We start from the raw sequence: 14,674 nt of genomic DNA on the forward strand, positions 1-14,674 counted from the left end.
AACAACAATAATAATAAGATGTGAAAGTGGGGATTCTGACTGGGTTCTCACTTGCTCACGTTCTCACATCCTCTTCCCACTCATTTCTAAGTAATTTCTTTAATGTATTAAATATGATAGTCAAATACTAACCAGTTTTTTTAAGCACACACACATGTGCACTCACAAGCATGTGCATGAACTTAACCCAACGAGAAGAGAACAGGATGGGTTTGTAGCGGCGAGCACCAGTGTCTGCATTCTTCTCCACAGGAATCAAAGGTCATGAATAGAACAGTGAATTTTGTTGGAAAGATCAGGTCTTGCATTTTCATGCTGCAAATCATTTTTCTTTAATTTACAAAGATAAGTAAACACTAGTGTAGACGAAGGTTAGTAGGAAGCATGCTAGGGTTGTTCTCTTTCTTTACCTGGATTCTAAGTAGCGAAGGCATGGTATCTTCACTTTGCTGTGATAATTCAATGATCTAGCCACTCAGGTGTACTTTTCCACATGTTTCTGTATGTATACTATTCACATAGAATAAAATAAAACCATGTGAACATTTGTTATGAAAGTGGTGATTACACATTTGAGGAGCTCTTAGGTTTATATCTAATATCCACTAGGTTACGGTAGTAACCAAGATTCCACCAAGACGGAATCTGAAACTGAAATCACACAGCTCTGTGACCTGTTTAGTTGCACGCGCGCACACACACACACACACACACACACACACACACAGCAGTCAGTGTCTGCACTCTCAGTTGTTCTCCCCACTCCCCTGTACCTCTCCCTTCCCCACCTTTACCCCTTCCCCAAAGCTACCTCTCCACAAATCTGAACATTGGGTCTCCGACCAAAGATTGTGTTTAGCTCCACCTGAAAAGACAAATATAACCTTTTGTCAACATCTGAAAGATGTCATCATATACTATTTACTTTAGCAGTTCTCATTCAGAGTAGCATTTTGATTCTTAGTTGGGCTTTTGAAAGGGGCAATAAGAAGTTTCTAGCAGCTAAGCGCATCTAATACAAAAAGGTTCTAGACAGCCAAACAACATTCCTTAGATTTGACCCCTGAGTAAAGGATTAGATACTGGTTAGAAAATGGAATGGGACTTATGGGGAGAAAGGCCAGTTTGATTCTGCTTTTAATATGACTTTTTTTTGGTCTCATCTTCAACTCTGAGCAAGGGGAAAACTGCTTACCAAACAGAAGAATCTGTCATTTCAAAGTTGTGGGAAATACAATAACTCAAATATATTTCCTTTTTTTAATCAGAAAAAATAATCTAAATCCATGAAGTTATCTTTGAAAACAGAAAGAGCATTTGTTCCATGTTATTTATTACATGTTTGCTAAATATTAAACATTTTTAAATGAAAGTTAGCAAAAACTGAGATACAAGCTCTTAGAAACTACCTTTCTAACTGGATTTTCCCAGACTCACTACTGCCCAGCAAATGTGAGTACTGGAGATCCCCTTCCCAATTCAGAGAGTCCATTTACCCCAGACCCTTGAGGTGTGGACTGAGGAGGTCCTAAGCAACAGGGGAGGATGCAGAAACACCCGGCAAACAGGAACCAGCTGTCAAATGGAACAAACAATCAGCTACAGTCCCGAAGTGGTGACTAGTTGTCCTCCACCCAATCTTCCATGGCTTGACACTGCGCCAAGTGTGGACAGCTGGGGCAGTGGGGACAGGTGCTGCCTCAGCAAGCCCTGCTCCTGCTAGGACACCCACTGCTAAAGGCTGCCTCTCAGGCAGGTGGCCTCAGAGCAGCCGGAATTTCCAGCACCTCTCTCCTTACACTCTAAGATACCCTTAGTTCCCTGGCGTGTTTATTTCAGGATCCTCATTCTTCCAAGTAAACCACAGGTCCCCAAGTCTAGCAAAAGTAAGCATCACACACTGTAAAACTCAACAAAGTCATACGTGTGAAACACACAGGCAGCAAGACTTGACAGCTTACACCCTTCTTAGAAATAGCATCTGACTAACAACCCCCACTACCCGCGTTGCCTACTTTTGTGCTCTCCCCTGACCCTTTACAGTGTCACAGGCAGCAAGTTAAGTAGGGCGCTTAAAACAGAAGAAGCAGCACACACCAGGTGGAGAAAAATAAAAAGTTACATTTCTCAGTGACACAGGCTCCACATGCAGGAAGTAGTGCACCAAGAACTTGTCCCAGGCTTATCACAGAATGAGCTCTGCCCTCCACAGAATAGCTGCAACCTATGATTAATGGGAAGCCCTTTGATTGCCTTAAAAAAAAAAAAAGCCTTGAAATATGGCACCTGGACAGTGTGGCAGGCCACCACCATGCGTGCTAAGCCTCCTGAGGAGAGGCAGCAGGGCTGTTTTGTTGTGGAAACCCCTCTGGCTGGTGACTAGCATGGGTTTAGCAGGGTGAGTGATCAGGTAGGGCAACAACTGTTTCAGTGCTCCCTGGCCCGATGATTACTCTGCAATGGCTCTGCCTGCGGTTCTACAGAAGCCAGGCTCTGCCAGGCTCTGAGGTGAGGCGTGGGGAGGCAACTTCACGGCTCCAGGCCTAGATATTTTGATAGCAACATAAGATGAGAGGTGGAAGGTTTTCTTTCGTTTTGTTGCTGCCAGTATCTCTCAAAAAGTGGGCCTTCAGATCGTCCATGCCTACAAGGTATCTGACAGGGGTTTCAGGGAGTGGGGAGGTCGAAGGTAGGAGCAGTGTCCCTGGGGGAGGAGTGCTTTATCACTTCTATCACTGACATGTCTAGAACTGGTTTCACATGGTGCTCATAAAAATCAGGTCAACTTTAAGTCAGTTATTTTAATCTTCTACAAATAACATACCCATTGTCACAGACACCCAGGGCAGGACGTCCCCAGGCCCACCCTCCATTACTACTGTTGTCTGGTCCATGACAGACCCTACTCTTTGGGTGAACACATTACGATCCTACGAAACTATGACTAAATTAAAAGATACACCATTCTCATGGTAGTAATTTCTCTTTCTAGTCTAGATTCATCTTTACCTTACGTCCTCATTTAAAAGACAATCCACCACAAATGTCATATTTAATTACCTTAAGATGTCCTTTATTAATACCTCTAAAATGGCAGACTTTAAAAATTATTTATATGGCCAGCTATTTACAAATTATACTTAAATTATGCAGAGTTGGGAAAATGCCTGTAGGTGAAAGCAGGTACAAATCCTTTTGAACTAATTTGGTCAGGCAAGGTTAGCCACATTTCATACAAATGTAAGTACAAACTTGAAAGTGCAGATTTGTTTCTCTTGAGGAAAAAATATACATGTGTATTGTTTTAGCCAATTTTGAATGCTTCCATCTTTGTAACTATGATCATCCAAATGCCACTAAAGATAATCCACTAGGCTTAATTTTCTGAAAGTAATCAATAAATGTCAGTCTCAAGGCCTTACTAGGAGGCTTTGACTAGAAAAAATATTTTTGTGCTATCTAAATGTTAATGTACGGTCTAAGCAAAATGTAGTACATAACTAGGAGGTAGGCCCAGTTCAACAGTAAGGTGGTAGAGCTGTTTTCCATCAGTTACCACTGAGGACCAGAATCTTCCTCAGAAAAGGAAAGAAAATAGAGACTCAAATGACCGTATCAAAAAAGTGAAAAGGGGTCTATCATACAGTAATGGAATATGTCATGCATGCCATCACATAAAATTGAGGCCAGTAACTTCTCATTTATGCAAATCAGAGTTCCAACAAACACTCAAAAAGTGATTGTATATCAATGTGTATGTGGATTTAAATAAAACCCAATAGGTAGTCACTATTCCAGTGACTGAGGCATTGCTCTCCACACAATACACATGTTATCTTATTTAATCCTCAGCACAACAGAGTTTCAAATCGAAGCTAAGCTTGGAGAGGTTAATTTGTTCCTAAACCTGTAGCTAATAAGTGGCAGGGCCATATTGCAGCCCAGGTCTTAAATCAATATAAATGTCACATTTGATATTAGTCATTACCAGTGGTTGAATAATCAATCCATTTTCCATTAAAACTACACTGAATAAAAAAGGAACTTTAGGGTGAGACTGAGGGTGGGAAATAGATTGGAATATCTGCATAAGGCCCCCCCCGCTGAAAGGCAACTTTCTTAAGAAACTTGACCAGTGCAAGACTATTCTTCCAGGAGCTCTCCCCACCAATGGTGCAGAACCTGGGACAGCAGGCCCAACCTGGCACATAACTGCCTGTCACTTGTTTAAAACTTCACTATTGCCAGGCACAGTGGATCACAAATTTGAAGTCAGTCTGGGCAATTTAATGAAACCTTATCTCAAAACAAACTTGGAAAAGGGCTGGGAAAGTAGCTTAGTAGTAGTGCACTCAGCTAGCATGGGTTCAATCCCCAGCCCCTACCCAAAGAAAACCTTCACTATTAGAAACAGTTTTCTGAAAACAAATAGAAATGGGTTCCTGGTATAAAATACACATTAGGAACGCTGAGAAAAAAGGCTTCAACACATTTTCCTCCCTAAATAGGCACAGTGCTGAAGAGATCATGGTGTTTCAAAGCTAACACTCTAAATATTTATTCTTCTATGGAACAAGTAAATCCTCCAGTTCCAAGATCAAATATACAAACAAGCCCTACAGGCTCCACAAGCTACATGGCCTGCAGGGGACCCCCCACACTAAATCACATTACAGAACTTTCTTTCTCAAGTAGGTGCTAAATACCACACTACGGTATCAATTATGTCCTATACAGCATGCACTTTTAAGACCCAGTTTTTACTGAGTCCCGTTTCAACAGCTTCTCATGCAGTCCTCCAGTATTATGCAAACATAATCCCCATTTTCCAAGTGAGGGCACCAAATGTCAGAAAGCCAATGAGGGGGGCAGGCAGTGTTTGGATTTAAACCCAAGTTCTATAATCTTCCTGATATGCCATCCACGTTCCCTTTAATTCTAGTCAGAAATATACATTTCTAATGAATTACAACGGACACACAAAACACAAATGTAATTTAAACGCTCTGGCACCATCAGGCCTGCCCAAGTGCTCCAAGATATCCACACACCCTCTGAAACACAAAAGCCCCTACATTCTCCTGATTTCCATGGTGCCTGAATGACTGACTGCTTCTTTCTAATTTTTCCTTCACTCCAGCTATTGTACCCAAACTGCCACTCTGCTTAAATGACCAAGTCACATTATTCTGTTTTGAAATGGTGATCTATTACAAGATGTACAGAGCCACTCAGACTAGCTGGCAGCTTTTACTCTGATACCGACCCAGCTATGTCCCTGGACGAGATTTTAGATTGTTTTCTGTAGCTCCTCCCAACTCTAAACTCTTTGCTCTTCCTCTTCCTTGCAGATTTCCCATGATTTTAAGGGGTCTGTACCATGACAACTGGAAGAGAGGTGCAAAAGAAAGAGATGGAGGGACACGTGGGGGTGAAGAAAAGAAGAAAATACACTCAATCAAAGCACCAGGTCAGCAACAATAGCTTCATAATCTGAAAACTTTCAAAAATAAGATGTAGCATTTACACAAAGGTAAGTCACAAACAAAAGTTAGTCCTAGGTCACCTAGTAAAAGAGATTACCTAGTACAGAAATGTACCTCTCCTGTAATTAAAAAACCCTTTGTGTATTTTCACGACTACCCCTCTCCCTCAAATAAATAAATAAATAAGCAAAAACCCACAGGCAATTCTGAGGTCATAAAAGCAAAAGTCGGAATAGGACCGAGCAACCAGCCAAGGGAAGTTCACTACCAAGGACAGTTACAAAGGAAAAGAAAATTCTTTCCAAAAAATGCCAAAAATATTTTCATAGATAAGTTATGGAGAGTTTTGTACAACAGCTAAATATTAGGATAAACTTCAAAAACTACTGTTCTGCAATGTGTGCCTACCAATGCTTCCAATCTGATTGCCTTTATAATATGCAGCTTTTGAGACAATTTATCTTCAAGTATTCAATGTTTAAATCATTTGGTTACAAAATGTATGTAAAATTAAAATGAAAGAGAGGGAGAGAAGTCAAATCTGACCTTCACTTAGCCAAAGCTTCCACAGGGCCCATCTGTGGTATGGGTCACTTGGCTTGAGAGAATTTGATCCTATTACCCTGGTTTGCTTTAAGTGGATTGTGTACTTACTGTAATTCTAGGGAATCCTCTGAAACCATACAGTGCATTCTTAAAGACACTTGGTTCTCCTTTTTTGTATTTCCCCTTTACAATTACTGAATTGGATTTCAGGTAAGTTGTTTGGTTCAAGTGCTTTCCACAAAAAGACCCAAGACATTTGTGCACTCCCTGGATAGTAAACCTTCTGCCCTCCCCACTCTCTTCCGAGCCACCTTTGCCAGATGACGCTTGAAAGAGGGTCTCTCCTAGATCTGAAGAGAGTTACACATTTTTAAAAATAGTGCTTGAGGAAACTAAGATTAAGAGGACTAGGGTTTGTACCCACAAGAAAAATCCCAAGCCTAGCAAATGAAGATAGTTATTTCTAGTAACTTTTTGTTGATGGTAAACTCTTGACTATTGTGAATAATGCTGCTAAAAATTTGGATGTACGAATAGCTCTTTGAGACCCTGATTTCAGTTCTTTAAGACATATAATCAGAGGTGGAATTACCATACTGTATTACTATATGGCAATTCTACTTTTAATTTTGTGAGGATCATCCATGATCTTTTCCACAGCAGCTATACCATTCTACCTTGCCACCTGCAGCTCACAAAGAATCCAATCTGTCTTCATCCTAGTCAACACTTCTTATTTTCTCTTTGGTTGTTTGGTTTGTTCACTCTGATAGCAACCATACTAATGGGTATGAAAAGTGGTGCTTACTGGTTTTGATTTTTGTTTTCCTCCAGATAAGCCTGTTAAGTTATTTCTAACCAAAAGTTTGGAAAGACAATATAAACCAGATTAGGTTCTAACCCTGAATTTCCCTTCATAAAAAATTTCTTTTTCCTGTGGCACTTTGGATGAAAACGCAGGCTATTGTGCATGCTAGGTAAGAGCTCTACCACTGAACTACACCCTTAGCCTCAAAAACGTTCATTCTTTATGGGTCAGTCTTCTTCTCAGCCCTTGTGCTACATGCTCAGCCCATTTTTTTGTTTGTTTGTTTTATTTTTGAGACAGGGTCACACTGAATCACTAATTTGCCCAAGCTGGTATCAAACTTGTGACCCTCCTACCTCAGCCTCCCACTGTTAGAATCACGCATGTACCGCACCAGCTTCTGTACACTTTGCATAATAAAAGTCAGCACATCATTCTGTTTATCTTCTTGAATGCATCCCTCCCACTAGGGGGACTCGGAAAAGCTTTCTTCCTAATGATAGAGACTAGCTCATGGGGAAAGCCAGGAGGCAGAAAGAAGTAAGAGTGTAAATATGTGAAGAGAGAAACAGACAAAAGTGCAACCATTCTGTAATGATAAAGTAAAGCAGAAGGAAGAAGGAGAAAGGTGAGAAGGCAGCCACTTCACTTAAAAAAATACTGTAAAGGCAAAGTCTCCGCTTTGAGAAAAAGATTTGTGTTACTGTCTCTTTTTTGTAAGCATTTTTTTGATTTATGTCTTTTACCCTGAGTAACTAGTTTGAAGATAATGATACAGGGTAACAACTATTGTTATTCTTCCTCATTTCATCGGAATAGAAAAATAGAAGTGAATCCAGAGAAAGTGAAATACGAGTGATCAATAAGTATTTTAAGTAAGTTCAATCGTGAGTAACGTAAAAACACAATCATACTATAACAATAATATTTTTGTCAACTCTCAGAAAAATCTCAATGATCATCTTCATTCTGACAAGAATCTACAAATGGGTATAGGATTTCTAGAGCACTATTTGGCAACTTGTATCTATGCAGAATATTAAAATATTTATCCTTTGTGTCTCGGTCCACGGTAGGCTGACCCCACTGCTATAGGCCTCAGGTGAGTCAGAAAACACGGTAGAAGGGCGTGGCAAGGAGAGGTGCCCACCTCAGCAGCCCGGAAGATGAGGGAAAGAAGCCTGTGCTGTCTGACTTCTTCCTTTTTTGTCCCACCTGGCACCCCAGGTGCTGTGTCACTTGCCAGTCTTTCTTGGAAACATCTTCCCAGACACACCCACAAGTGTACTTTACTAATTTCCTAGGTGTTTCTTAATCCAATTAAGTTGACAACCAAGACTAACCATTACATGTTCCTTCGGAAATCAACAGAAATCGAGAGATTTATATAAACAGCCCAAAAGCCCAACAAAAGTATGGGAAATGAGTAAATGAAATGTGGTATATGCACAGTGTAGAACTGTGGTGGTGAACCTGTGGCAAATATGATGCAGCCATCTGCTTATATCACTGAAAGCTGTAAAAGGTTCACCATCACTGGTATAGAATAATGTAATCAGTGAAAATATTTTTGAGTCAATTTAATTACATGGAAAATGTTCAGACTACATCATTAAGTGGAAAAGGCTGCATATAAAATATATATATTATATATTATAAATGGAATATATGGCTCATAGATAATTTGCTTTGAGCTAGGAGATCACCAAAATTATTAGATCAAGAAACATAGCTCAAAGAGTCAGCATTTCTATTTTAAGCTATAAAAAGTTATGTGTATTTCCTAAATTCTCGATCCTTAGTTTCATCTGTAAAATTAGGTAAAAATTAGTATCTGTCTCCTAGGGGATGAGAAAGGATAAAATTACGTAAACCAAGTAAAGTAGTAAACTCATTAAAGAATAAATATTAGCTCCCATTATTTCCAAAATTTAGAAGGTTACTCACTTAAAATGTCAATTATTGTAGTAGTCAAACATGAACACCAAGTCACAGTGATTGGTGAAGCATTCATAGCATTCTAACAAGAAACCCCCAAAATACACCGTAAGAATCACCATATTGGGTTCAATTGTGCCATAGCATAATTATTTACAGCAGATAATAAAGATTATGGTGTCAGGAAAGAATGACCGCCCCAGAAAAGCTTATAAAATCCATTTGAACAGTGGAGAGAAATAAATCAACAAATAAAATTTTAGCAATAGAACTTCTCAGGATATCTCAAATACAGAATGATGGCGGTAGTATAAGAGGCAATCTTTTCTAAGACTTTTTAAAAAAAGAAAGAAAAACAAGTCCTAGAAACATTAAGTGACACATTATCCCTATCAAATAAAATCTGGAACTCCAGTCTCCTGACTCAAAAGCATTTTAAGAAATGGTCAAAAGAAGATAGTATGGAAAAAAAATATAATCTTGCTTTATAAGAAAGTAACAATAAGGCCAGGGATTTAGTGGTTCCAGCGCCTGACTCTCAAGCACAAGAACCCAAGTTCGATCCCCAGCACAAAAAAAAAAACAAAAGTAATAATAAAATGTTAGACAATCTGGATTTGCGTAATGATGGAAAAAGAAATTTAAGTGCATTTAATAAACATTTAAATTCTCACAGTACATCATGGACTTAGATTCCAGCACTGGCCAATAAGGTTTAATCAGTGAGTAAAAAGTAAGGCATCTGACATGCTGATGGAAAGAAAGAGACCTGAAACTCCTTGCTTTTCCATTGTCACCCACCCCACTCCATCACAGAAGAACCACTTCTGAAAGGCCTTACAACTGGCAATCTAGGAGAAAACTATCCCACCTGGACCACAGAGCTCAGCTATCCTCAAGGAAAAGTCCTAAGCAAACTCAGGATGTTAATTTCCTATTGTGCGATGCCATTAAACTGTCATGAAGTTGTCTTGTCCACCTCCTCCACCACATTAAGGCACTGTTCATTAAAAGTAAAGTTATGCCTCTTTACCCACAAACCAACCTCTTAGGAACTTCTACATGACCATGCCTGCAAATACAAACTTTTATTTTGCTACATGAAAATATTGTACTCAAGTTCCACAAAGAATACCACCACACCACTTTCATTTTAGGTTGTTTTCCAACAAGACATCTGTTGTAATCCATTTTTTTTTAGCCCAGCCCAAAACTGTAGGAGGCAACCAATTCCATTGTGTACCCAACTATTGCCTCTTAAACCAGTCTCTAGCAAAGCAGGTATCTGCGGTTTTAATCTGACTCTCACCATCACTTAATAATCTGAGGTACATTTACAGATTAACATACTATAGTGATTGCATGAGTAAGTCATGTCTGGTTGCAAATTGTGCCGAACACTTTTGAAATATATCCAAGAATAATGGTCTCTTTATTGTAAGAACACCCTTCCATAATGAATGTCACATGACAATCCCCTCCCACCCCGTTCTTCTCTCCTTCTCTCTTCCTCCTTCCCTGTCTCCCTTCCCCTTCCCCTCAAAGATAGGAGGTAAATCATAAATAGCCCACTGGCCAGACATTCCCTCTGACACAACTGAGACAGTGCTGTTCCTTCAAGGTTTGGGGACAGCAGATCGTTCTGGAGTTGAATGCCCCATGTTAGACTGGTGTCAGCCCCTTGGCATACGCCACGCTCCTCACATAGCTTGGCATTTTAAGACTCACCCTGTCAGGAATGAACTACTCGCTCCTAGCCCAGTCAGGCGTCAGGCCTACCCGGTTCCATGAGAAAAAAAAAAGTTGGAGGAAAAGAAATAATTGTTTTCTTTGAAGGATCAGTATGGTTGATTATTCTGAACTATTGTAACTTTTTGGAGCACATATGATAACAGCCCAAATGATTATTTTTACTCAAAACACATTTAAAAATACTAAAAGCAAAACTATTGACTAGAATGTTTCTATGAAAAAAAACCCTCTTTTTTCTGACAAGGTTTATTTCTTCCAGCCAAACATATTTAAGCTGCTTCAAAGTCTCATGAGATAGTAATTAGTATACCTAGGACCCGTGGGGATCAGGAAATTGCGAAGGAAAACAACCTTAGATTATGATGGCCATTTGCTTCACCGTATAAATGAGAAAATAAGCAGAATAAAGAAGGAGGCTGCCTCGCCATGAAGTAAGTTTTGACCGGAAACTGGGTGCTCTGATTCCCAATCAATACTTCTTAACATCACTCTCTTCTAAGACCACAAAAAAGTACATTAAAAGTTACCTTTGATAACAATAACATAAAGAATTTTTCTTCTCAAACAGGGATTCAGCAGAATCTTAACTCCACATATGTAAATATCACAGTCAATCATCCTTTTTTGGAGGAGGATACTGAGGATCAAACTTGGGTCCTTGCACTTGCAAGGCAGGCAGCAGAACCACTGAGCTAAATCCATGACCCTAAATCATCTTTTTGTAAAAGTGAAGTTGGAGGAATCCCTCTTTATATAATTCCTAAGTGTGGAATACTGAGCATTAAGTCAAAAATTAAGTCAAATAAGCATTAAGTCAAAAAATTAATTAGATGATAATGTCCATTATTAAATAATATTTGATACTTTTGTCATCCAGGCAACAAAAATTTAATGGCATACCTACAATTTTCATTCTAAGAGAAACCATCTAGTTTGGGGGGGGGTTTGTTTTGTTTTGTTTTTTGCAGTACTGGGGATCAAACTCAGGGCCCTTGCTCTTTTGTGAGGCAGGCACAGTGCCATGAGCTAAATTCCAGTTTTTTTAAAATAGCGATCTTACTGTCAGTCAAGTAGTATCTATAGCAGTCCCTACCCAGAAGTAAGTGTAACGTAAAGGCTATGCTAAAAAACCACCAAGAATTAAGATGTGTTATGTACATGTACTAACTGCCTGTAATGAATATAATCATTTGTACTACAAACACGTACTGATAAAAAATTAATAAAAGCAAATAAAAACCACCAAGATCTGGGCTATTCACAGACTGAGCCGTAAAAGCCATTGACCCTAGGCCGCTCCATTTTTAGCCAGCCATGCTGGGCTCCCATACTGCTATCCATATGCTGCTGTAAGCGGCATGTTCTGGCCACTAGTGCCTCTGCTGTCAACACCCCAACAGCAGGAGTGAAAATGAAAAGACAGGGCTGTTCAACTGGGCAAAGCCCAACTCAGTCAACTCACTAGTATTTTTCTGTATAGAGAAAAACACACGAGACTGAGAAGGCATTCAAATCTATAATTTTAGCCTCAACAAAGGCACTACTGGCATCACTTAATGGAAAATAAAGATCCTGGGTAATCATATTATTCCCTAATACGTTCTCAGCTTCTAAATAAATAACAATAGAAGCGTAAAACAAATAAAATCTTTAGGGAATTATTCCTATTGCAAAAGCATTTCATTTTATAAAGGGATTCACAGCAGGCAGGCTTAAATAATGTTGACCATTACAGAACACTGCAAAAGAAAATGATTTGTGCCTGTGTTCAAAGTGCTTAAAGTGAGCTGTACCTCTAATAATATTGGTTGGTACAGCTACACCGACTCAGGCCCATGATGACCACTACTGAGATGAGGCCACAGGCTGGAGCCTAGAACGTGTCACTGCGGTTTGAGAAAGGAAATACAGAATTTCTAACTCTGGATACAACTGTACCCTGAGATTTTCAGAGGATGGAGGGTCTTAATAGTTAAAGTAGAGCTATCACGACTATGGGAAGAAACAATGTAGACACTCTTCCAAAAGTCAGGAGCACTAGGCTGCATAGGTGCCCTATTAGATTACTACTTTGAGCATTAATCATCAACTTTCATTTCCCATACAAGACATTAAATCTCTTCTATTTGGCTCAAGAGCCTGAAAGAAACCGATTCTCTGCATATCAGCGGGAGGACGTCTGCTATGCCTAAGAGTCAAGAACAAGTCAAGTCGCAGGATCATGCAAAGGAAGAAAAACGAACTTGCAGTTCTCAACCATTACATCAGTGTTGTGTTTTGTGTTTGTTTTTGTTAAGACAGAGCAAGTCTATACGGGTTCTTACAATTTTTTTTTCCAGCCCAATGAACAGCCTGGCATCAGCATGGAGAGGAATGTCAGAAAAATGACATTCTGCATAGAATCCTCCATAGAATACTCTCTAGAGAGTTCTCCAGCTGCTATGCTTTTGTTCTTCAAAAGACTGAGGACTGCCTTCAAATGCATTAGCTATCTGAAGCGCAAAGAGCCAGAATTTATCAGGCAGACTTATCAGATACTACCATTCCGCATGTGATCTGTGCTACATGTTAACGCAAAGCAACCTGCTGTTCCTGAGAGAGCTCTTGTCTTTGGAGAGACTGCAAGACGAGACAAGACTTCTTTATTTTCTTTAAGTAAACATTTGTTCTAGAGCATCTCCAAACCTGCAAACACACCCACTTTCTCACTGTCAGCGATGGGTACGATAAATGACATATTTGTATTGGATCTCAATCATTTTAAAATGTCTTTTAGTCTATGCCTTTATGCATGTCAATTTCAGTATTCAGTTGACTCAGATCTTCAGCAACAATACTGTCTGCAGAAAAACACACCTTCCTTAAACAAAGGGTACTTTTTGTTCCCCTGAGCTTGTGGCTGTTCCGGCAACAAATGATACAAAAGATATATTCTGCCATCTCCAATAGTAATAGTAAGCTATAGAAACAGCAAACAAGATAGTAAGAGTGAACGCTTAAGAAACAAAACAAAGGCGAGTGGGGGGTAAGAAGCAGGGTGGAGGGGAAGTGCTCATTCGTGGGTTTTATTTTGCGGCTCTGGGGATCGAACTCAGTATCACAAGTGCTAGGCAAGAGCTCCCCTACTCGGCAACATCCCCAAACCTGGGGGTGTGAATTTGTGATTTAAGAAATTCAGCCTTTCCTGATGAACGTGGAGGGAGGAGGAAAAAAAAAGGGGAAGGTGATGTTTTCAGTTAAGAAAAAGACAGAAGTCTATACCGATGTCTCGGTTTTGTTTCAATACTGAAGCATCCGGAGGACGCAGGGTAGGCAAAATCTAGTTTAGATTAACGCTGGCTCAATGAAAGTGACACAAGTTTGTTCCGGATACAACGGAGATACCTAACCAAACTGAGGAATCGCATCAAAAATTATGACAAATCTTTAAGTGTGTTCTCACACCCAAAATAAGTTTGAATATTCACAGGGCACAACTACCTATTTCACAGGATGTGCAGCCACCCTATCCTAACCTCATTTTTAAAAAACCGCTAAGGGCTACGGACGTGGAGTGCTACTGTCAACTATTTCCCAAGACTGCGGGCCTGACACTCAGAGTGACGACGAGAAACCAAATAGCGACCAAAAGCCCCGAGTCCCCGGTGAATTCTTCTGCAGACAGTCCCAACGATCCGTACGCCGGGGTGTGCAGGCCAGAAGCGCGCGTGGCTGCTCCTTACTCCGGCTTGGGGAGGGCGCTCACCAGCCCCTCCCCCAACACAAAGGTTGGGAGTTGTGAGCGCGAGCGCGGGAGGCGCGGGGGCGTGCGCCACAGAGCACGCGTGTGCGTGTGCGCGGGAGTGTGTGTGTGTGCGTGCGTGTGTGTGCGCGCAGGGGGAGGGGAGGTGCTCCAGCCCCTCTTACCTCTCAAAGATAAGCCGCACCATGAAGATGCAGAAGGCCAGGGGGAAGGCGAGATAGAGGTCCTCAGCCTGCGGGAAGGTGGCTTCCTCCGTGTTCTTCAGGTCTGCCCAGGTGACATTGTGCGGGAGCCAGAACCTCTCGTTCCAGAACCAGGCTAAGATCCCTGCCATCTTGCTTTGTCCACTCCTGTCCTGTGGCTCTCGAGACCCGCCGAGCTCTCCTTGCGCAGGGCGCCCGG

At 40.6% G+C, this 14,674-nt stretch overlaps 1 protein-coding gene across 3 annotated transcripts in view; it reads right to left on the bottom strand.

Annotated features, from left to right (window-relative positions):
- Cers6 (ceramide synthase 6) overlaps positions 1–14,668 on the bottom strand; it is a 281,534-nt gene extending 266,866 nt beyond the window's left edge. For 2 of the 3 annotated variants that reach the window (XM_010606924.2, XM_010606923.2), the window contains exon 1: positions 14,437–14,668. In XM_010606924.2, the coding sequence (XP_010605226.1) occupies positions 14,437–14,606 (170 nt within the window). In that variant the 5' untranslated portion in view covers positions 14,607–14,668. Of the gene's footprint in view, positions 1–811; positions 868–14,436 lie in introns of those variants that run through there. The other variant, XM_010606926.2, reaches the window with a different exon arrangement.
- Positions 14,669–14,674: the final 6 nt, after the last annotated feature.

Source organism: Fukomys damarensis, unplaced genomic scaffold, assembly GCF_012274545.1.
Source record: "Fukomys damarensis isolate Sample0158 unplaced genomic scaffold, DMR_v1.0_HiC HiC_scaffold_26, whole genome shotgun sequence".
In the NCBI taxonomy this organism is placed as follows: domain Eukaryota; kingdom Metazoa; phylum Chordata; class Mammalia; order Rodentia; family Bathyergidae; genus Fukomys; species Fukomys damarensis.